Here is a 25,552-nt window from a genome sequence, read left to right on the forward strand (position 1 = left end):
TGTTTTCCTTAAATAGCCCAGGCCTGAAAATTATTTCCAAGAGCTCTATTTGCTGCTAGTAGTAAAAGAAAACATATTCTGCACAAACATCAACCTCACTGAGGTGAACTGCAGCTGGAAGTATCATGCCCAATTGGGAAATTACTCAGAAACTAACTCAGAAATGACTGCTATCGTGATTTAATGTCTCTGCCAAGGAGCTTCAATCACAAGTCACCATAAAACAGAAGTAGATTGGAAATCTTTATTAGTTATTTTCCACCCCAAGACAACAAAAGTAAATCTTAACACAATATTTCAAGAAACAGTTTAAATATTTCCTTTGTTTAAAATAAAACTTTTTTTTAATTCAGATAAAAATATAGTAGAATTTGCCTTCAAATACTTTCTGCTTGCCCAGCAATGTAGAGAAACTGGACGGTTATTATTTCACAAACTGAAAAATATGATCTTCCAAACATTATTTAAATGCATTCATGATTGCCTTCAACATATATTACCTTCTGTAAGGCATTCTCTAAAAGTAACAGATACAAAGGGAGCAACACACACAAAATGCTGGCAGAACTCGGCAGCTCAGGCAGCATCTATGGAAAGTAGTGAAATGTTGATGTTTTGGGTCGAGACCCTTCCTCAGGACTGAGAGGGAATGGGTGAGATGCCTGAAGTAGATGGTGGGGGGAAGGGGAAAGAGGTTAGCTGGAAGGTGATAGGTGAAGCCAGGTGGGTGGGAAAGGTCAAGGTATGGAGAAGAAGGAATCTGATAGGACGGGAGAGTGGACAATAGGAGAAAGGGAAGGGAGAAGGGACACAAGGGTAAGTGATAGACAGATGAGAAGTAAAAGGTCAGAGTGGGGAATAGATGAGGGGGGTTTTGTTCACTGGAAGGAGAAATCGATATTCGTGCCATCAGGTTGGAGGGTTTGGCTGAAAAATGGCTTCAACCACTTCTTTTTTTAAAAAATCGATCAAATGAAGCTATTGGCTTGATTGCTTTTTAAAATAAAATTAACAAGATACCAGCTCAATTATAATTACAGATGGTCATTCTGCCTCACTAACACACGTACACTTTCACATCAGTTTTTCACTTTATTGTTTATATAGATCATGTTTCAGCTGAACATCACCAACCCTTTAATTGAAACGACAGCCACCGATGGTGGATGTGGAGACGTTTAAAAAGTACGAGGGAAATCAGAAACACCTTAATGATTGAAAATAGAACAAAATTGCTGCAATTCAATAAAAGAATTTTAAATAACTCAGTAATTCAGAGACATTTTTACAATGGTAATATGTTGAAAACAGTGAGGAAATTAAGCTTCTGAATCAGCTAATGAAGTACACATCTCATTTCAGGATGTAAAGTTAATGGACAAACTTTTTACAGCCGATATTGTTCACAGCAAATCAACTTATTTATTAGGTGAAGCCAATGCTTTTAAACAGAACTGTGATTTTTATCCTTTATTTATTTTAGTTACATATCACATTTCTATTTACAATAATGTAAATAACATGTACATAAATAGGCTCTGAACTGCACATTTTTAATTGGATCAGAAAAATTCCATTTCTACAGCGAAAAATTTATTAAAAGTGGGAACCACCTTCACACAGCTCTATTTGAAATGGACTTTGGGGAAGGAATGGAAAAGACAAAAATAACAAGAAAATGGTATGACAAAGGTTATGAACTACTTTTAATAATTACAATTATGTGACAGTGACAGGCATAAAGTGTTATCATGGAGTCTTTGGGATGTTAGAGAATGGTAGATTTACGGGGAAACATTACATATTGAAAAAATAAACTATTTGAAACACTATTAATTTTCAATCTTAAATCAGTCTGCTTTTTAAAAGTTTATAAGATCATGCATTACAGGCTTTAAGTGTACTTAGTAATAGAGAAATCATAGGTACATTTCATTTTAAGTCAGGCACTAGCTCAACTTCTGTAAACAGTTACAATAAATCAACAGTGACCTTGTAATCACAGTTGAATCAACTTATTTGAATTCAGTTATGCTAAATATGTTAAATTTGTGAATGTTATTAATTCTGAAATGGAAGTCCTTCCCCAAAATTCATAATGTAACCCAGAAGATTTTTTCCAATGGTATATTTTGTGTGGCACAGTCATACATTCTACAGTCTGCATTCTGGCAGAATCTCAAATGAACAGTGTTGTGGAGTTCAGAGACTGAAAATTAAGCAGACAGATAAAAATAAAACCAATCCTCATAGGAAAACGTGGAAAGCCTCATTATCATTATACTGAAAATAACCTATTATTAAGCAAAGGAACATATTCCATCCCTTCACTATCATTTTCCCCATATGTACATAGGCAATTGGCTTAAAGCTGTGCCTGCAATTTGGTGAAATTATTGTGACAAATATACATTATACTAATTTATGCTTTTTGTTTCCAAATGATAAAAGAATTCACCTTCTGCAATGGGTACAACATGCCAAGTTAATGGGGTTACTTTACAATAAATGAGCAAAATCTGAGACTATAGATGAAAAACTAGAGCTTTCACATTTACACATCTCTCTTTGCATTTGGTTTTATCGTTTGTAGTGATTTGGTGCATCTGCAAATGCATATTTCAGTCTGTAAGCTTCTGCCAGAAGAATGCTGATCTCCTCGTTGCCCCAGTACATTGTGGGTAAATTCTGCAGAAGGATCATAAGTCCCTGAAACAAATAATAAAAAAAAGAATAAACTTCAAAAAATCACCTGTTCTGAAACAGAAAGAATTTTAGTATCAGCATTTTGGAAAACCTTCAAGTAACAGTGAACAAGTGCACAGCTAAGTACTAAAGAGTGGAGAAGAAGCTTGAAACTTAAGATACAATTAGAACATTAAATCAACCATATTGCAAACTGGATCCGGAACTGTACTGTCAAGATTTGGGGAAACCTCAAGATATTTGAAAATTATTATGTCTAGAAGTCACTTCCAGAAAGGTTCAGTTGATAATCCAGCTGCTTATATCAAAGACTAAAATTATTTGCTTTGACATGCAAACCTGATTCTAATGTCCATCATCTTTATATAGTACAATAGTTCAAAGAATAGTAAGTAGAAATAACTTATCATAAGTACTATTCCTGGTCAGTTAACTGAGTTTAATGAAGCCACATTACTGTGCGTCAATTCAAATTTAAGCATCTAAACTAAAGCTAATTATACCCATGTTCTGCCTGATTTCACAAAAATGTGTGGTCATCCTCTTCTACAAAGATAATATGTCAATCTTTGTGCTAAATGTGCCTTGTGCTGTGTGTGACTGTCGCTACTGCATTTTGCATCTTGGCCCCAGAGTAACACTGTTTTGTCTGGCTGTATTCATCAGTATTCATGTATAGTTGGATGACAATTAAACTTGAATTTGATCTGCTTTAAGCTCCAATAATTGGTTTACTATTGTTAAGAAAACACTGCCTCTTGATCTACCCTATAAAATCCTTTTGTAAATGTGAAGATCCCTCCTAGATCACTCCTCTGTCTTTCCTCATTCTATTATCAAAGTCATTTGTGTTCTCTGAAAAGTTTTTATCTAGTTTATAATAATAGATGTCATCACGATAACATGATGTTCTTGTCTGCGATCGCTCATTCCACAAGGTCCAATGTTTGTCATGAGTGCTCTATATCACAACATACTAAAGATCTTGTGGAAATTTAAATGATCCAGATCAAGTACATGATCCCTGTCCACTCTATTACTTCAAAATATTGATCAAAAATTAGCCACGACATACCATTTGGCATGTAATGATGATGACAGCATGAAAGAAAGAAGCAAAAGAACATCTATTTGGAAAGAATTTGCAATTGACACCCAATTTGAATTTGATAGAGTAGATATAGAAGACAGAAAGGAGAAATGTTAATGGGAGAAATATTAACAGCTTATAATAAACAAAGAGATTTCAATCACAATAAAGATTTGGACTAACAGTTGGAATGATATGTGTACAAAATTAATCAAAATACTTCAAGAATTCTTTTGTGAAAACAAGGCAAGAGAATACATAAGGGAAGACATTGCTGGATTCATTCTTACTGACAAAAGGAGAGGATAAGATGATAGAGCAAATAAATTTTGTTTTGGGGGGTGGGTGGGTCAAAGGATCAAATTTCAGGCTGATGTGAAAACAGAACAGATCATAAGGCTATTAAGACTTCGACGGATCTAAAATGAGGTATGAAATCAATATAGTGTGTTGAACAGGAAAGCATGAAGAAAAGTGTAATCACTTTAAAAAGCTATATATATATATAGATAGATAGAAATAAGATGCTTGTAATGTTTCTCATAGTTGCTGTGACAGAAGATGAAAATATTTGCGTCATTGAGTCTATGCCAGCTTTCAGAGCAATCTCCACTTACTTCTGTGGAACCTCTGTCCATCTAACTTCACCACATTTCTCCAATCACCAGATAAATGGGGAGAAATAAATAAAAGCCAAGTGACTAATGAGCAAGCACATCTTTGCGATGTGAGGGAAACCAAAACAATCCAATGCAGCGACAGGAAGAATATCAATATTGAAGATGTAGGTCACTTGAACTTTGAAGCTACCCGTAATGACACTATGTACTCTTGTACAATTAAAAAACTGGAAAAGAATAAAATGGTCAGATACAAAAGAAAACATTAAGGATAATAATTAAATGTTTTCTAAATGCAAGAGAAGGTGGGTAAGAGATTTGCAGGACAAGCAAATAGTCATTACAAATGATAAAAAAAAAACATTAAATCCGAAATTTTAAAGGACAGGATTTCAATTCAATGAGTGCCATTTATACAGTTAGAGATAACCTATGTACACAGGATGCAGAGTGTAGCAGCAGGAAGGATCAATGAACTACAACAGGTTTGGGAAAACAGTTTGGATGAATTATAATCAGGAGGAAGGATATTGCCTTCATTTTTAGAATCACTATACTAAAAGGGTAGTTTTGAAGGTAAATCAATGGGTCTTTTACTGAAAGAAATGGGACTTAAAATTAAGAGATTTAGATGTGATTTTGAATCCTGTGTTAACAGAAGGATATAGTTTGTTTTAATGCTTTCACATACTTATCCACCTTTCTACTGCATGTTATTGAATAAATATGCTACCTTCTACTCCAAATGGAAAATCCCTGTCAACTTAGCACTTAACTGCTCTATGTGTCAGTACAGTCTTATGTATTTCCTGTATTACAGCTGCAACAATACTTGGAGGCAATTTAATCCACCATGAACGGAATTTCTAAGGTTAATGCAGATACAAATCCTTTCCATATTTGGCTGCACAACTAGTCTTGAGGTAGAACCACTTTGACAGGAAAATAGGGCAAAACCCTATTTTTATGCTTGTTAAAACCTGAAGCCTATATAAGAATTTCACTAATCTGATGCAAGATCAAACTCCACTTTCTGACTCTGAAAATTTCATAGTGCTTGCTGTCAATAAAATTCCAAGATAGTCATTCAGTATTTATTTGGATAAACACGAGTCTTGGTTTCCACACTTCTCAGCTCCTGAGCTGATACAGATGAGATGAACCGATATGATGACAGTGTGCTCGGTCACAGCTGCTTCTATGGGACCAACTGAATGTGTTACTGTCTTTATTAAATGCCTTTTTAATTATCATGAGATCCTACCGGACATTAAGAACTAAAGTACTACAGGTCTACCCCATTAGTGAGTTGCAGAAGTGGGATAGATCCTAGGGTGATCCCAGTTACTAAAACCCTTGATAGAGCTCAGCCCCATCTCCTACAAAGTGGATATGGAAACTTTGTTTTTAGCTGTTTTTGAGCAGTTAGACAGGGCAATTGTTGCAGATTGTGGAGCTTCAGCAAAGAATGCTTCGCCCAGTGGCCATCATTGGCTAGCGGCATGGTGCTGAACTGAACTAAGCTGAATACTCCTGGACTCCTGAAGTGTTGTTTGCTTGCCTTTTGCCATTTGCGCAACTTGTTCTTTTTTCACCTATTGGGTGTTTGATGTCTTCTTGAATGGGTTCCATGGTGTTTCTTTGGTTCATGGCTGCCTGTAGACAACAAATCTCAGGGTTGTATATCGCGCACGTACTTTGAATCTTAGGACTGGACCAGGGCCTTAGAGGATAACATGGGTTCTCAGCTGTGCTTGATAAAATGCTATTAGAATGCACAATATATCAATTCTTGCATTCTCCTTTATGAACCTGTACACATAATTGAATGCAGTCAGATTAGCAACAAAATGGGACTCAAGGTCAGTGTACAGATTAAGATCCTTGGATAGACCTGCTGATTAACTAGTCGGCTAATGAAGCTCATGCTCACACTGCCTAGCTAGAGATGAACTTTGCTCCAATGGCAAGAAGATCCAGGACGATTTAAAACCAAGCAGTGATTTAAGGGCTTAAAATGAACATCAGCTTCGAAGGGAGTTCCTCAGATCAAGGAAAATGTTCTGGGTTCTGAAGAGAACAATGTGGAACCACTGATGGAATAGGTGGTGCCTCACAGCATGAGAAGGTGGATAGCTTGAGAAATCAGGTACTTCTCCTGCTGTTTATGCAAGACTTGTGTGTGCTCTCAGTACAATAGTCATCCTAGGTGGAACAGTTCTATAGTTTAGCTTCACGCTCGCAGAAGTTTCGTTCAAAGTGACATGCAATGTGATGATAAAAACCATGCATAAGAAGAGGCACACACACACAGACAGCTACACACGCTGAGCGTTCACAGAAATGCTCTGAATCTGGGAAAAAAAATTCTCTCCCCCACGCTCTTCATCTATTTCTGGCCTTTTATGTCTCCTCACCTGCCTATCACCTCCCCCTGGGTCCCCTCCTCCTTCCCTTTCTCCTATGGTCCACTCTCCTGTCCTATCATATTCACTCCTCTCCAGCTTTTATCTTTCCCGCCCATCTGGCTTCAGCTAGTCTCCCTCCCCCTTCTTATTCTGGTGTCTTCCCCATTCCTTTCCAGTCCTGAAGAAGAGTCCAGGCTTGAAACATCTAGTATTTACTATTTTTATAGATGCTGCCTGACCTTCTGAGTTCCTCCAGCATTTTGTGCGTGTTGCTCTGAATCCACATATCCATATGCTCTTACCCCTTTCTCATCACATTCTGTTCCTTACCATCTGCAATTGATCTCTAACAAACACTTAAGGGCTCTTACGTGGATTACTCTTTATCGGCGTCAATGTATTCTTCTGCAAAAACAGTCACAAATAGGCTGTTATCTATGCAGGATTGCATGATAATGAATTTTTAGGTAGGAATTTTGTATCCAATATTCTACCCTAATGCAATAAAACCAGAGGATAATGTACTAAGTACATGATTCACTGCTGCATCTAGCTGAAGCTGGGCTCATGAATTTAATATTTAATTACTACTTAGAAGTTTCAAGATAGCAGCAAATCATCACTTTGGAGAGCTTAGACACAGTTCAAGTAACAGTGGATCTCATTAAAACCCACCATTAATATTGATGCAGTGCAAAGATGAGTTTCAATATTTTGTGTGGGGATAAGCGAAATAAGTGAATGATGTGACATGGTGTCTAATTGCAATCAAAGGATAATAGAGCATCTAATTCACTAGAAAAGGCGGCTACCCAATTTTCCTGAATTCAGTTTTTCTTCATGTGAATGCATTTGCACAGCCATTATTTTACTTGCCTCTGAAATTAAGAGGCCACAATATAACACTAGGCACAACAGAAATAACCAGATGTCACAATATACATATCATCACTAAATGTTGGAAATTTTTTTCTACAAGATAAACACTGCAAGGTGGGAGCCATACAGTTAAATATCAGAGGAAACATTTCCCCTTATAGAAGTTGGAGAAATAGATATTGCACACCACCAATTCAGCTTATTCTAATTAATGCTGTCAACAAACCATTTGCACATTGCTAATTTCCCTTCTAACAAGCTGGAGAAATCAAATTTACACAATTAAAGGTCTGGAATAGGTTTGGGCTAGAGTGGAGATGCATTTCTATGCTACAATGATACAGTTAAATAGGTTTTTACATAGTAGGGTAATTAAGGGTTATGGGGAAAAGGCAGGTAGATGGAGCTGAGTTTATGGACAAACCAGCCATAATCTTATTGAACGGCAGGGCAGGCTCGATGGGCCGGATGGCCTACTCCTGCTCCTATTTCTTATGTTCTTATGTTTACAACTGAGATTACACCCAAAAACACAGAGATACTGAAACCACATACAGAGACATTTAAACCAGCAAGAAATGCAACAAACAGAAATTACTTCACTGTATTAACTTACATACCATGTTTTCCAGATTTAATGAAACTGAAATTTAGCGTTGTCATTACAATTTGAAACTGACAGCAACATCTACTTCACATAGATTGTTAAACATGAAGCAGCTGGCAGAAATTCATCTTACTATATATATCATCTAGCTTAGCGAGTTGAGTCGTGTCGCAGGAATGCTCTTGCACTCAACATCAATAAGACCGAAGGACTGATTGTAGACTTCAGAAAGGGTAAGACGATAGAGTGAGCAACTTCAAGTTCCTGCATGATAATAACTTTGAGGATCTAACCTGCACACAATATATCGATGCAGCTATAAAGAAGGCATGACAGCAGCTATATTTCATCAGATGTTTCAGAAGATTTGGTATGTCACCAAAGGCACTCACAAATTTCTACAGATGTACTGCAGAGAGCATTCTAACTGGTTACATCACTGTCTGGTCTGTGTGGCGGGGGGAGTGCTACTGTACAGGATCAAAATAAGCTGCAGAGTTGTAAACTTAGCCAGCTCTATCATGGACACTGGCCTCCGTAGTATACATGACATCTTAAAGTAGTGATGCCTCAAAAAGGCAGCATCCATCATTAAGGACCCCCATCACCTAAGTCATTCCTTGTTCTCATTGCTACCATCAGGAAGGAGGTACAGAATCCTAAAGGCACACACTCAACAATTCAAGAACAAATTCTTCCTCTCTGCCATCAGATTTCTGAATGGGTATTTAACCCACCACCTATCTACCTTTTTTATTTTGATTTTTGCGCTACTTAAATATAAAGAATCACAATCTAGGTTCAAAAAAATATGTGAATCTCTGGGGTAATGCCTTCTACAAAAGATATTTGGAGTTAGGTGTTCCAATCAATGAGATGAGATTGGAGGTATAGGTTGTCGAGGTGCCCTGTCCTATAAAAAGGACACTCAAAGTGAGGCTAATGACAGGGCCTGCTCTTCTCAAGAAAGATCTGTTTATGTGCACCATGTCTGATTAAAAACAGCTTTCACAGGACCTTAAAAGAAGAATTGTAGAGATGCATGAAGCTGGAAAAGGCTACAAAGCATTTCTAAGGACCTGAGTGTTCATCAGCCCACAGTAAGAGAAATCGTCGACAAATGGAGAAAATTCAGTACTGTTGCTACTCTCTCTAGCAGTGGGTGCCTTGTAAGATCACAGCAAGAGCACAATGTCCAATGCTGAAGTGGTGAAAAAGAACTCAAGGGTAACAGAAAAGACCTGCAGAAATCTCTAGAACTTGCTGAAATCTCTGTTCATGTGTCCACACTGAAAAAGAATGGTGTTCACAGAAGGACATGATGGAAGAATCCACTGCCCTCCAAAAAAAAAACTATTGCTGCACATATCAAGTTTGCAAAAGACCACCTGGATGTTCCACAATGCTTCTGGGACAATGTTCTGTGGACAGATGAGACAAAAGTTGAACCTTTTGGCAGAAATGTTTGAAGGAAATGTTGTGGAGCATGGTGGAAGGAGCATCATGGTTTGAGGCTACTTTGCTGCTTCAGAGTCTGGGCAGCTTGCAATCATTGACAGAACAATGAATTCACAATTGTATCAAGACATTTAACTGAGAATGTCAGGGTAGCAGTCCGTCACCTGAAGCTCAATGATACAAGACAATGATCCGAAACATAAGAGTAAATCAAAAACAGTATAGTTTAAAAAGAAGAAAAATTGTTCCGCAAAGGTTAAGTCAGAATCCAGACATTAACCCAACTGAGATGCTGTGGCATGACCCGAAGAGGGCTGTTCATACAAGGTATTCCAAAAATATTAATGAACTGAAACAGTTTTGTATGGAGGAATAGTCCAAAATTCCTCCTCACCATTATGCAAGTCTGATCAGCAGCTACAGGAAATGTTAGGTGGAAGTTATTGTTGTTAAAGGAGGTTCTACCAGTTATTAAATACAAGGATTCACATACATTTTCCAGCCTGGACTGTAAATGATTAAACAATGCATTCAATAAAGACATGAAAAGTAGAATTGTTTGTGTTTGAATTAGTTTAGGTGGATTGTGTCTGTCTATTATTGTATCTTAGATGAAGATCAGACCACATTTTAAGAGTACTTAATGCAGAAAACCAGGTAGTTGCAAAAGGTTCACAAACTTTTTCATGTAACTGTATATACTTAGTGTAATTCAGTTTTTCTCTATTATTATTATGTATTGAAATGTACTACTGCTGTAAAGTCAACAAATTTCACAACACATGACCGTGATTTTAAACCTGATTCTGATACTTCCTTCTTAAAAATTGCCACAATAAAAGCTTAGCTTTGTTTTATAATGTATCATACCAGGTCATGGATTATTGTTGAACAAACTCTAATTTTAAAGTGATAGATCAAAATTGCTTCAGACAATTATTTTAGTCCACTATTTCTTAATTTTTCAAAACAATGTTAGACGATACTTCTTTATTTTTCTTATTCGTATGCACATAAAGATTCGCTTTATTTGTCACATGCACATATAGTGAAACATACAGTGAAGTGAATCACTTATGTCAAAACAAATCAGTGAGGATTATGCTGGGCAAGTACCAACAACTCACTAACCCTAACAATATGCTTTTGGAATGAGGGAGGAAACTGGAGCACCAGGAGGAAACCCACATGGTCACAGGGAGAACTTACAGCAAGGATTTCCAACCTTTTTTATTCCATGAACCCCTACCATTAACGCTTTGGGAGCCCCTGACCTAAAGATTCCTTACAATGGAGGAAATGGGACCCTGATCTGCTATCACCAGTGCCGTAACAACATTACACTAACCGCTACGATAGTGTGCTGTCCCATATTCATATTGTCATTTTGAAGGTATATCTGACTTGCAGATTCTGCATTTTATTTCTTTGCCAGTTGAAAGTATTCTTTAACCACCATGCTTGATGGTATGACTTGCCTGAAGCTACTGCTCAGGGAAACGGAGATCACTCCAGAGAGATAGTCAGGCCTCAGTGGGTAGCTTTCACCAAGGTCAGTGACCTTGCTACTGACAGAAAATACTGGGCCATTGCAATTGTACTGGTGAGTTTTCTACAACCCGACAAATAACGGTGAATCTGACCTCTAGGTACTGATGGACCCAGTTTGATCACTGCACATGAAAAGGTGCTCAGTATTACCTTGCACCAATAGACTATGAAAAGAGAAAACAGAAAAACCAAATGCACGTGTTATGGATTTTAGACAAAAAAATAGACATTGTAACTAAACAAATCACATGGCAACAGCTTTAAATATATTTCCAGTAGTCCTCTTTTTGAAGTGCTGTGCAACTATTTATTCAGACTCATTTGTATGTTTCTGTTAGGCCCCTGGCTGTGGAACTGTCAATTAGTCCATATTTGTGCTTAAATTATTCTCTAAACCAAAATCCTTTCTGACTCCATCCATCATTTTAATTTTATAAATAGAACGACATCAGTTAAACCAATGGACTTTTAAATGGGCAAAGCTGCTTTATAGTTTCAGAGACTGACAAAGTATTTTGACAAATTGTATGAAAACTTTAATTTGTATTCCTTTTTGAATGGAGCCTGCTGAGATCCCTTTGAAATTCACACAAACTGGACTATTTTCTATTTGGAGGAGCTAAGTAATCCAAGCTGCTGACCTGAATCACAGACACTCCACAGAACAGCTGAATTTTAACTGGTTTCAATAAACTCGCATTTATATGGTGCCTTTAACAGGTAAACAGGCTGTGATACCTCATAAAAGAGGAACAGCAAGATCAAAATAAATAATACCATCAAGTTTGCGCATACAATCCTCCAACAGGCAAACGATCAAATCAACAGCAATACCTATCGTTAGCAAAAGCCTAGACCTTATCAATAGTATAGTGTACATTAGTGTGAACTTCATCTCCTCTTTATAAGAAAGAAAGATGCGTACATAGGCAGTGTTAATGTCAGTTCAAAGCTTTTCAGGGAAATCCATTGATTGCTGAGTAAATAATTGGAAAATCCAATACCCAAGACAATCCCACAGAGGGATGACATTGACGTGTGAAAAATACTAGTAAGTATTTCTGGAGCTCCTGATGCTTTGGACTAACTTTCATCTCTCCAATATCTAAATCTAACATTCCACTTGAATAAGACTACAAGCAATGGAGTCTCTTGACAATGTAATAAAATACAAAACCAAGCCTACATTCAAGTCCCAGATGGAAGTTAATCAGATGGCCTTTTAGCATATGCCAGAATTTTATCAATTGACCCAAAGTGGGATGAAACCTCTGGGAAATTAGGAACTAGTTTGGAAGATATCAGTTATTAAATGACACCAGAACTTAAGAGCATGATATCAGCTGTCCTAAGCAACAGTATGTCATATTATAATTATTATTGTAAGTCAGGCTTGGTACAAAGGCATTTTCAACATTTTAATATTGAGGGAAAGACTGCTGCTCGGAATATTGTGTGACATTGTGTTTCAAATCTATATCAAACACTGCTTTTAAAAGACTTTAGCACAAAAAATGCCAGAGGAACTCAGCAGGTCAGGCAGCATCTATGGTAATGAATAAACGTTGGTGTTTCGGGCCGAGGCCCTTCTTCAGGACTGAGAAGGATGGGGGCAGATGCCAGAACAGAAAGGTGGGGTGGGGGAAGGAGGCTAGCTGGGAGGTGATAGGTGAAGCCAGGTGGATGGGAAAGGTCAAGGGCTAGAGAGAAAGGAATCTTGTTAGGAGAGGAGAATGGACCATAGGAGAAAGGGAAGGAGGGGACTAATTGGCAGGTGAGGAGGTAAAAGGTCAGAGTGGGGAATAGTAGAATAGGAGGGGAAATTTCTTTTTACAGGAAGGTGAAATTGATATTCATACCATCAGGTTGGAGGCTACCACCCAGATGGAATCTAAGGTGTTGCTCTTCCATCCTTAGGGTGGCCTCATCTTGGAACAAGAGGAGACCATGGACTGACATGTCAGAACTGAAATGGGAATGGGAATTAAAATGTTAGGCCACCAGGAAGTTCTGTTTATGGCAGTTGGAGCAGAGGTTGTAATTGCTTGTTTACTTCATATGTTCAAGGAATAAATTTGGAACAGAACTGGGTGTATGCAAGATTAATACTTAATGAAAAATGAACTGAAACTAACAGCAACTTTACACTGCAAAAGTTTTGCCAGAATGATGAAAATACAAATAGCATTATTAATAAATTCAGATGCCAGCTACTAATGCTGATTTTGTCCCGTTAAACTTTGAACATTGGCCATAAAAATGTATTCATAAGGTACCTTTAATATAACCATATAACCATATAACAATCACAGCACGGAAACAGGCCATCTCGGCCCTCCTAGTCCGTGCCGAACTCTTAATCTCACCTAGTCCCACCTACCCGCACTCAGCCCATAACCCTCCACTCCTTTCCTGTCCATATACCTATCCAATTTTACCTTAAATGACACAACTGAACTGGCCTCTACTACTTCTACAGGAAGCTCATTCCACACAGCTATCACACTCTGAGTAAAGAAATACCCCTTCGTGTTTCCCTTAAACTTCTGCCCCCAACTCTCAAATCATGTCCTCTCGTTTGAATCTCCCCTACTCTCAATGGAAACAGCCTATTCACGTCAACTCTATCTATCCCTCTCAAAATTTTAAATACCTCGATCAAATCCCCCCTCAACCTTCTACGCTCCAATGAATAGAGACCTAACTTGTTCAACCTTTCTCTGTAACTTAAGTGCTGAAACCCAGGTAACATCCTAGTAAATCGTCTCTGCACTCTCTCTATTGATATCTTTCCTATAATTTGGTGACCAGAACTGTACACAATATTCCAAATTTGGCCTTACCAATGCCTTGTACAATTTTAACATTACATCCCAACTTCTGTACTCAATGCTTTGATTTATAAAGGCCAGCGTTCCAAAAGCCCTCTTCACCACCCTATCTACATGAGACTCCACCTTCAGGGAACTATGCACTGTTATTCCTAGATCTCTCTGTTCCACTGCATTCCTCAATGCCCTACCATTTACCCTGTATGTTCTATTTGGATTATTCCTGCCAAAATGTAGAACCTCACACTTCTCAGCATTAAACTCCATCTGCCAACGTTCAGCCCATTCTTCTAACCGGCATAAATCTCCCTGCAAGCTTTGAAAACCCACCTCATTATCCACAACACCTCCTACCTTAGTATCATCGGCATACTTACTAATCCAATTTACCACCCCATCATCCAGGTCATTTATTACAACAACATTGGGCCCAAAACAGATCACTGAGGCACCCCGCTAGTCACTGGCCTCCATCCCGATAAACAATTATCCACCACTACTCTCTGGCATCTCCCATCTAGCCACTGTTGAATCCATTTTATTACTCCAGCATTAATACCTAACGACTGAACCTTCTTAACTAACCTTCCATGTGGAACTTTGTCAAAGGCCTTGCTGAAGTCCATATAGACTACATCCACTGCCTTACCCTCATCAACATTCCTCGTAACTTCTTCAAAAAATCCAATAAGGTTTGTCAAACATGACCTTTCACGCACAAATCCATGCTGGCTACTCCTAATCAGATCCTCTCTATCCAGATAATTATTAATACTATCTCTAAAAATACTTTCCATTAATTTACCCACCACTGATGTCAAACTGACAGGTCTATAATTACTAGGCTTACTTCTAGAACCCTTTTTAAACAATGGAACCACATAAGCAATATGCCAATCCTCCGGCACAATCCCCGTTTCTAATGACATCTTAAAGATCTCTGTCAGAGCTCCTGCTATTTCTACACAAACTTCCCTCAAGGTCCTGGGGAATATCCTGTCAGGACCCGGAGATTTATCCACTTTTAAATTTCTTAAAAGTGCCAGTACTTCCACCTCTTTAATTGTCATAGGTTCCATAACTTCCTTACTTGCTTCCCACACATTACACAATTCAATATCCTTCTCCTTAGTGAATACCGAAGAGATCGTTCAAAATCTCTCCCATCTCCCTCGGCTCCACAAATAGCTGACCACTCTGATTCTCTAAGGGGCCAATTTTATCCCTCACTATCCTCTTGTTTTTAATATAACTGTAGAAACCTTTCGGATTTACTTTCACCTTATTTGCCAAACCAACCTCGTCTTTTAGCTTTTCTAATCTCTTTCTTAAGATTCCTTTTACATTCTTTATACTGCTCGAGCAATTCCTTTACTCCATGCTGCCTATATCTATTGTAGACATCCCTCTTTTTCTGAACCAAGTTTCTAATATCCCTTGAAAATGATGGTGCTTTCAAACCTTTAACCTTTTCTTTCAACCTAACAGGAACATAAAGATTCTGTACCCTCATAATTTCACCCTTAAATGACCTCCATTTCTCTATTACATCCTTCCCATAAAACAACTTGACCCAATCCACTCTCTCTAAATCCCTTCGCATCTCCTCAAAGTTAGCCTTTCTCCAATCAAAAATCTCAACTCGAGGTCCAGTCCTGTCCTTCTCCATAATTATATTGAAGCTAATGCAATTGTAATCACTGGACATCTGTCAGCTGACCTATCGCATTCCCTAACAGGAGATCCAACACTGCCCCATCTCTAGTCGGTACTTCTATGTATTGTTGCAAAAAACTGTCCTGCACACATTTCACAAACTCTAAACCATCCAGCCCTTTTACAGAATGAACTTCCCAGTCTACATGTGAAAAATTAAAATCTCTCACAATCACCACCTTGTGTTTACTACAAATATCTGTTATCTCATTACACATTTGCTCTTCCAACTCATGCTCCCCATTAGGTGGCCTATAATACACTCCTATCAGTGTTACTACACCCTTCCCATTCCTGAATTCCACCCAAATAGTCTCCCTAGAGGAGCTCTCTAATCTATCCTTCCAAAGCACCGCCATAAGATTTTCTCAGACAAGCAATGCAACACCTCCTCCTCTGGCCCCTCCTATTCTATCACACCTGAAGCAACTAAATCCAGGAATATTTAGTTGCCAATCACACCCTTCCTGCAACCATGTTTCACTAATAGCTACAACATCATAATTCCAGGTATCAATCCACGCTTTAAGCTCATCCACCTTTCTTACAATGCTCCTAGCATTAAAATAGATACATTTAAGATACTCTCCACCTCCTCCTCTCTTTTCATCCCTAACAATGCATTCAAATTTATTATCCTTTTCTTTCTTCTCCCCTACATCTTCGGGCTGAGCGCATCCCTTCTCCATCACCTGCCTTTCCTCCCTCACACACTGTCTACTTACTTGCTCTACTGGTGAACTAACCTCCTCTCCCATAGTTTCCTCAAATTGATTCCCGCCCCCCCCCCCCCATCTTACTAGTTTAAAGTCTGCCCTGTAGCCCTAGCAAACCTCCCCGCTAGGATATTGGTCCCCCCAGGATTCAAGTGTAACCCGTCCTTCTTGAACAGGTCACGCCTGCCCCAGAAGAGGTCCCAATGATCCAGAAACTTGAATCCCTGCCCCCTGCTCCAATCCCACAGCCACGCATTCATCCTCCACCTAATTCCATTTCTACTCTCACTGTAGCGTGGCACAGGCAGTAATCCCGAGATTACTACCTTTGTGGTCCTTCTTCTTAACTGCCTTCCTAACTCCCTATACTCTCGTTTCAGGACCTCTTCCCCCTTCCTACCTATGTCATTGGTACCTACATGTACCACGACCTCTGGCTCCTCACCCTCCCACTTCAGGATTATCTTGGACGTGATCAGAAACGTCCCGAACCCTGGCACTAGGGAGGCAAATTACCATCCGGGACTCCCGATCACCTCCACAGAACCACCTGTCTGAACCCCTGACTATCGACTCCCCTATTACTATGGTCCTCTTTCTTCTATCCCTATCCTTCTGAGCTATGGGGCTGTCCTCTGTGCCGGAGGCCCGGCCACTGTCACTTCCTCTAGGTAGGCTGTTCCCCCCCAATAGTACTTAAACATGAGTACTTATTGTCAAGGGGTACAGCCACTGGGGTACTCTCTAGTACCTGCCTCTTCCCCTTCCTGACCGTGACCCACCTATCTGCCTCCCGTGGACCCAGAGTGACCACCTGCCTGTAACCCCTCTCTATCACCTCCTCACTCTCCCTGACTAGGCAAAGGTCATCGAGCTGCAGCTCCAGTTCCCTAACTTGGTCCCTCAGGAGCTGCAGTTCGGCGCACCTGGCGCAGATGTGGACGTCCGGGAGGCTCGGAGACTCCAGGACCTCCCACATCCGACACCGAGAACAATAAGCTGCCCTCACACTCATACTTCCCGAATAACTGAAAATAACAAGAACCAAAGGATAAGCCTCCTGTGCCCTCTTCCGCCTAAGCCCCCTGAGCCCAAGCCCTACACTCTGCTCCTGGCTCACTCCACTGCCCGCAAACTAAGCTGCCTGCTTCTTAAGGCTGCGTTCTTTTTATATCTTCCCTCCTTCCCAGGCCTCCTTCACGTGCCTGCTCAGTCCCGCCTCTCAGAACTCCGATCTGAGAAGCAATTGGACAATTTGAAAATGGCCGCCGCCGCACTTCCTCTCAGAGCCTCGCTGTCCTCTTCCAAAAGAGGACAAACTGTCCAAGATGCTTCAAAGGAGAGTTATATAACAAAATTTAATACCAAGCTAAATAACACTTTATTGAACCAGGTGGCTTATGAAGTGTCTGAGAGGAGGGAAGAGAATTAAGAAAACTGAAGAGGCAATTTAGCCAAATGGGCAAGGGGAGGGACAAAATCTGCAGAGGAGGCCAACTAGATGGACTCAACCTCACTGTTAAGTTGTTCATTTGTTCATTGGAACCAGTGTGGCAGTTAGTAGTAGATCTAAGACAATAGAGAAGCCACCTGGAATTGGCTTATACTGTGGACAACTGCTTTGGCCATTTAGGTAGAACTTAGAAATAAAGAGATGGTCACCTTGGTAGATGCATATTATAGACATCACCCTGTAGTCAGCAGGAACTTGAGGAGCAGATGTGCTGAGAAATTGCATGCATTTGTGAGAATATTAAGTAGTGCGAGTGGGAATTATTAGTTTTCCAGGTATCGACTGGACCAAAGTGCAAAGGGTCTGGATGAGGCAGAATTTGTGCAGTGTATCCAAAATAATTACCTCACCCAATAAATAGAGGAACCTACTCAGAAAGGGCAACAATGAAAATTCTGTTAGGAAACAAGACAAGCCAAGTAACCGAAGTAGTAGTTGGGGAGTACTTTTGTCCAGTGACCACAATTCTATTAGTTTTAAACAACACACACAAAATGCTGGAGCAACTCAGCAGGCCAAGCAGCAACTACAGAAAAGAGTTCAGTCGAGGTTTCAGGCCGAGACTCTTCAACTGGACTGGAGAAAAAATGATGAGAAGTCAGAGTTAGAAGGTGGGGAGAGGGGGCAGGAGTTCAGTGAAACTCTCCCCCTCTGCTCCCCTCTGACTCTGACCATGCACTCACTCACACCCACTACTACAGCCACATAATCCCTCCCCTTCCCCCACCTAGTTCTCACTCATCTTATTTTCACTGGTCCTGCTGAAGGGTCTCAGCCCAAAACTTCGACTGAACTCTCTTCCATAGAGGCTACCTGGCCTTCTGAGTTCCTCCAGCATTTTGTGTGTGTTGCTTGGATTTCTAGCATCTGCAGATTTTCTCGTTTCTATTAGTTTTAAACCAGTTATGTAAAAAGATAGAACAGGTCCACGCATTAAAGTCCTGAAATGGAGCAGGGACAACTTTGAGGGCATTAAGCAGGATCTCATTAGGGTTGACTAGTTGACTGTTTAAGGCAAATCCAGGTGCAGCACATTCCTGTCAGGGTGAAGGGTTGACATACCAAGTTCAGGGAACACTGGTCAATGGCAAATAACTAGGCTCCAGTAACTAAAACAACAAGGAAGCATACATTGTATTTAGGGTAGTGAATGAAATATACTGTTATTAGCGCAGGCTTAAGAGGAAAAGAGGCAAAAAGAGGGTATGAGATGAATTTGGTAGACAGGGTTAAGGATAATCTCAAGAGGTTTTTCAGTTATATTAAGTAGGCAGGGAAAAACTAGGTCCTCTTAAAAACCATCGGGGTAACCTATGTGTGGAACCACAGATTCTGATCAAGTTCGACCCTGAATCTTAAGGGATGTTAGAGAAGAAATCGTGGAAGCCCCTGTAGAGATGTTTGCTTCATCGTTAGCCAGTGACTAAGTTCCAGAGACAGGAGAGTGGATAATGTTGTTCCACTGTTCAAGAGGATAACAAGGACAGGCCAGGGAACTGCATGCTAGTGAGCCTGACTTCAATTTTAGGATAATTCTGGAGGGACAAGATCTACCATCACTTGAATAGTCCAGGCCTGATCAGGAATAGTCATCATGGTTTTGTGCATGGGAGGTTATGTCTGGTGAAACATTTGGAGTTTTTTTGAAAAGGAAACTGTCAAAAGATGAAGGTAGGGCAATGGACGTTGTCGATATGGATTTTAGCAGGGCCTTTGACAAGGCCCCACAGGGCAGGTCACATGAGATTTGGGGGAGTTAGTGAGGTGAATTTAGAATTAGTTTGATGACTGGAAATAGGTGATGTTTGAAAGTTGATTCTCCAACTATTTGTGACTAGTGGGGGGGGTCAGTATCTGACCGCTGTTATTCATTATTCACATGAATGATTTGGATATGAATGTACTTGGCACAATTATCAAGTTTGCTGATGATACTATAATAGGGATCCTTGTTGACAGTGAAGCAGGTTACAGTAAATTGCAAAGAGAACTTGATCAGTTAGGAAGATGAAATGAGGAATGGCAAATGAATTTTAACTTGGATAGTAAAACCAGAGTAAGAATTGTGCTATGAACATCAGTTTACTGATTTATGTTGTGGAACAGAATGACTTTGGAACACAAGTACACAAGTTTGCTGAAATAGGCCATACTAGTAGACAGGATGGTGAAAGAAGTGTCTTGCATGCAAGTCTTCAATAGTTCGCACACTGAGCTTAAGACTAGGGATATTGTGTTGCAGTGCATGGTACAAGTTATTGGTAAACCCACACCTGGAGAATTAGTTATCACACTGTTAGAGGAAAGACACTGTCAAGCGGGAGAGGGTGCAGAAGAGGTTTACAAGGACGCTGCATGGACTAGAAGATAGGAGTTACAGGGAGAGATTGACCAAGATGGATCTTTATTCTCTGGAGTGCAGAACAATGAGGGATTAAAGCCATAAACAATATTGTGCAAAAGTCATAGGCACTTATATATCACTACAATGCCCAAGGCTTTTGCATCATACTGTATTATTATCTTTCCAGTTACCAAATAACACTTAATACTAATAAGCTAATACAAAGCTAATGGTCCTTATTTCTGTTTCCCAATCATCATCTTATTTTAACCAATATACAGTACTGTGCAAAGGTCTTCTGCACCCTAGCCATAAATAAGACTTTTGTACTGTAAGCTTATAAGATCATGAAGTGTATTGATAAGTCATCATCTTTTCCCCAGAATTGATGAGTACGAAACTAGAGGGCACAGATACAAGATAAAAGAGGGAACATTTAAAAGAGACCTGAGAGGTAAATTCTTTGCACAGAGGGCAGTGAATGGCTGCCGGAGGCGGTGGTCAAGGCTGGTGCAAATGCAATATTTAAGAGGTATTTGGATAGATATATGGAGGGGAGGAGCTTGGAAGATTATAGGTTGAATTCATGCAACTGGGACTAGCAGAGAGGATACTGTGGTCAGCATGGACTAGTTCGGCCAAAGGGCCTGCTTCTCTGCTCTATTACTCTACCACACTGTGAGAAGAGTGGTGGATTCCAGTCAGCTCTAGTGCTCAACAGTTAAAACAGTCACCAGCGGTATTATTTTAAATTTGCATCTCCTTCCTCCAAGGATAAGGGGTGAATCAGGGCAAATTGGGTCAAAGTAATGGATCTGATGAGATTGGTTTGTGCTAATCAGCAGCTGTCAAAATATTGTGATGGTTAACAGTTAAAGAACAAAACAAAGTCACATTTCAAAATTTTCTGATGTCACCAAATGTGAAGGTGTATCCAATCAGATGTCACAGCACATAAGCCGTCAAGCAAAATAGGCAGAGAAGCAGAAGATGAAATTTAATACTGTGAAATGTAAAGCAGTACACCTTGCAGAAGAGATGAGGAGAAACAATACAAACATTATGGCATTGTTCTAAAGAGTGTACCGGAACGGAGGGTCTGGGTTCATGTCCCATATCTTTAAAGTTGGAAGATTTCCTTCTTAGGCGATCCCTGGGGATCAAGAATGATTTGCTTCCACTCCAGTTCTGTGGATTCTGAGGTATCTGAGGAGACAATGTGGGAACTTCAGACTTTCCCACATTGTTCCGAAAGTGTCTGATGGAATTATGATTTAAGAGGATGTGTCATTTCTGCCATTTGCACTAGGCTTCTCTGTTCTCCTAAAATCTGCCCATAAGGCTCTCATTGCCATCACTAAATGGCCCTTCTCTACTTTGAGTGGTATTGGGTCATGGCTTCCTGGAAACCAGTGAGGGTGTTAAATTATTCCAACCCAAAGAGTGAGAGCACAATTGAGTATTTTCCTCAAGTAATGCCATCCTGCGAAGGAGCCTGAAAAAGAGGGGTTGTTTTCAGAGTCTATTGATGGTTATGCCAATGACTTGGCATGCTCAGAGGAGCCAAATTTGATCTGGTTAAAGTATACCATTCAGAATCAGAATCAGGATTAATATTATTGGCTTATGTCATGAAATTTGTTGTTATGCAGCAGCAGTACATTGTAATGAATAACATTATTGTAAAATGACAGTAAATATAGTTCCAAGAAAAAGTTTGTGAACTCTTTGTAATTATCTGGTTTTCTGCATTAATTATTCATAAAGTGTGGTCTGCTCTTCATCTAAGTCTGAATAATAGACAAACACAATCTGCCTAAACTAATAACACAAACAACTGTACTTTTCATGTCTTTACTGAACACATTGTTTAATCATTCACAGGCCAGGCTGGAAAAAAAGGATGTGAACCCTTGTATTTACTAACTGGTAGAATCTCTTTTAGCAGTAATAACCTCCATCAAATGTATCCAGTAGCTGCTGATCAGACTTGCCCAATGAGAGGAGGAGTTTTAGACCATTCCTCCATACAAAATTATGCAGTTCATCAATAATTCAGGGATACCTTACATGAACAGCCTTCTTCAGGTCTTGCCATAGTATTTCAATTGCTTTAAGGTCTGGACTCTGGCTTGGCCATTCCAAACAACAAATTTTCTTTTTAAACCATTCTGTTATTTACTTATGGTTCTGATCATTGTCTTATGGCATCATCCAAGTTCTATTAAGCTTCAGGTGACGGACCGCTACCCCGGTATTTTCCTGTAAAATGTCTTGATACAATTTTGAGTTCATTGTTCCCTCAACAATTACAAATTGTCCAGGCCCTGAGGCAGCAAAGCAGCCCCAAACCATGATGCTCTTTCCACTATACTTCACAGTTGGGATGAGGTTTTGGTGAGGGTGTGCAGTGTCCTTTTTCCTCTAAACATACCAGTGTGCATTTCTGCCAAAAATGTCAACTTTTGTCTCATGTGTCCACAGACCATGTCCCAGAAGTTTTGTGGAACATCCATGTCGTCTTTTGCAAACTTGACACCTGCAGCAATGTTTATTTTTGGAGAACAGTGGTTTCCTCTGTGGTGTCCTTCCATTCTTGTTCAGAGCTTTCCTTATAGTGGACAAAAGAACAGAGACTTTAGCAAGTTCTAGAGATTTCTGCAAGTCTTTTGCTGTTACCCTTCAGTTACCCTTTTTCACCTCTTTCAGTAGTGTATGTTGTGCTTTTGGGGTGATCTTTTCAGGAAACCCATTGCTAGGGAGAGTAGCAAAAGTACTGAATTTTCTTAATTTGTAGACAATTTCTCTGATAACATTCAGGTCTTTAGAAATGCTTTTGTAGCCTTTTCCAGCTTCATGCATCTCTACAGTTCTTCTAAGGTCCTCTGAAGGCTGTTTTTAATCAGGCAAGCATGCTGCACATAAACAGTTCTTTCTTGAGAAGAGTGGGCTCTGTCAGTAGCCTGACTTTGAGTGTCTTTTTTATAGGACAGGGCACCTCTACAACCCACACCTCCAATCTTATCTCATTGATTGGAACACCCAACTCCAAATAGAGGGCATTTCACATACTTCTTTTGAACCTAGACTGTGATTCTTTAAATGATGTACTCAGCATTGATGAGATGTCATCGAATTGTTTGTGTTTTATTGTGATTTAGAGGAATCAGACCACATTTTATGAGTAATTAATGCAGAAAAGCAGGTAGTTGCAAAGAGTTCACAAACTTTTTCTTGCAACTTTATATGTATATATATTTTTTTAAGTTACATTGAATAAATAATGTAAAAACAGAAAAAAAAAGTAGTGTGGTAGTATTCTTGGGTTCAATGTCCAGTCAGAAATCTGATGGTAGAGGATAGAAGCTGTACTTAAATTGTTGAGTGTGTGCCTACAGGATTCTGTACCTCCTGATGGTAGCAACCAGAACAAGGCAAGACCTGGGTGATGGGGGTCCTCAATGATGGACGCTGCCTTTTTGTGGACCTGGACAATTTTCAGAGGAGAGAGGAGGTTACGTTTTCCAAGGTTTCACCAGGAACCATTATTGTCAGATTTCAGTGATGGACAGATAATAGAGGATCTTTGCTTTTTAGATGTTGAGTTTAAGGCACATCTTATCAAATGATTCAGTGAATGAACTAACAATGGATTGGAGTTTGGTTTCTGAATGTGTGCAGACACAGACATCATCAGCATAAATAGTCAGCCTTGTCAATCGAACAGTTTCCTGAAATCCTGTAGATTAGCTCCACTCAGTGAAGTCAGCAAGAAAGATTTTTTTGAAAAAGCAGGACCATTGATTTCCTTGTTCCTCCCTAATAACCTATCATTGTGGACTTGCTGGTTTGGATCATGGCTTGCAAAATTAGGATTGAGATGAGTTTTCATGGCCTCAAAGTGTGGGAGGGTGCTTCACAGTTCTTCTCAATCAACAGTCAAAGGCTTTAATGAAATCAAAAAGGCCCACATAGAAGTTTGCTAAATATAAGGGATCTTCAGCTTCATGAAAAGTAGTTTTGAATCTAGAAGTAGAGAAGCTACAATCTTTTTAAAGCATGGGCCAGGCCAGAGGTAGAATATTGTTTCCAGTGCTTGAGAGTGCATTGTGGAGATACTGCTGAGGAAATTTACTTGAATGGTTTCAGAGATGAGGGATTTTGCTCACTGTTTGATTACAACAATGGTTGAAAGATTAGAGAGCAGCGTAAAAGATTCATTAAGTTTGAATAAAGTAGTCAAGGAAAATATGTTCCACTAGTTTATGGTTGAAGGGCCATGGGACACAGATAAGGCTTTGGGAAAGCAATATTGTAAAATGTGTGAAGAAAAGCACATTACAGAAATATATAGCATAACAGTTATTGTGATACTATTACAGCCCAGGGCGTCGGAATTCAGAGTTCCCTCTGACATCTTCTGTAAGCATGCTGTACATTCCTTCCTGTGTGAGCGTGGCTTTCCTCCATGTGTTCTGGTTTCTTTCCACAATTAGAAAGACGTACAGGTACATGGGTTAATGGTGACTGTAAATTGTCCCGTGATTAGACCAGGTTTAAATCGGTGGGTTGCTGGGTGCAGCGGCTTGAAGGGCAGGAAGGGTCGGTTCTGTGCTGTTTCACTAAATAAATATGCCTTGGGACTGGCTGGCTATGGGAGTAACAGATTTAGAAATATTCACTGATTTCAACAGTTAAGAGAGGCACAAGGAAAAGAGTTAGTACAGGGCTCCATGGATAAAATGGGGTGAGGATTTGGACTGTTTTACTGAAAGCTGTGTGAATCTAGAATAAATATCCTCCTCTCTTGCCATAAGTCTATGACTCAAAAGTTAGTTCACTCAGAAAATTGTATCACAGTGGCAATGGAATTAAGATACAAAAATTCTTAATAGAGGTTGAAGCTTTAAAGATACACACATAAAAGATGCGCAACAGCATCTTGTAACCTAAGAAAATACTCTGACAGAAATATTTTGTGCAGGTCAATAATTACTCCTAGAATATATCATTATTGCTAATATCATGCTTCTTCCACTCTCCAACCCAAAGAACATTAAAATAATCATAATTTCTTCAGTACTGTCTGGTTGAGATCAACCTAACCACCAAC

General features: G+C 39.5%; 1 protein-coding gene across 3 annotated transcripts in view; it reads right to left on the minus strand.

Annotated features, from left to right (window-relative positions):
* Positions 1 to 230: 230 nt before the first annotated feature.
* tbc1d22a (TBC1 domain family, member 22a) overlaps positions 231 to 25,552 on the minus strand; it is a 281,299-nt gene continuing 255,977 nt past the window's right edge. For all 3 annotated transcript variants that reach the window (XM_059987463.1, XM_059987461.1, XM_059987462.1), the window contains one exon: positions 231 to 2,709. In XM_059987463.1, coding sequence (XP_059843446.1) covers positions 2,581 to 2,709 — 129 coding nt within the window. In that variant the 3' untranslated portion in view covers positions 231 to 2,580. The remainder of the gene's footprint in view (positions 2,710 to 25,552) is intronic.

The sequence above is a fragment of the Hypanus sabinus genome, chromosome 13, assembly GCF_030144855.1.
Source record: "Hypanus sabinus isolate sHypSab1 chromosome 13, sHypSab1.hap1, whole genome shotgun sequence".
In the NCBI taxonomy this organism is placed as follows: domain Eukaryota; kingdom Metazoa; phylum Chordata; class Chondrichthyes; order Myliobatiformes; family Dasyatidae; genus Hypanus; species Hypanus sabinus.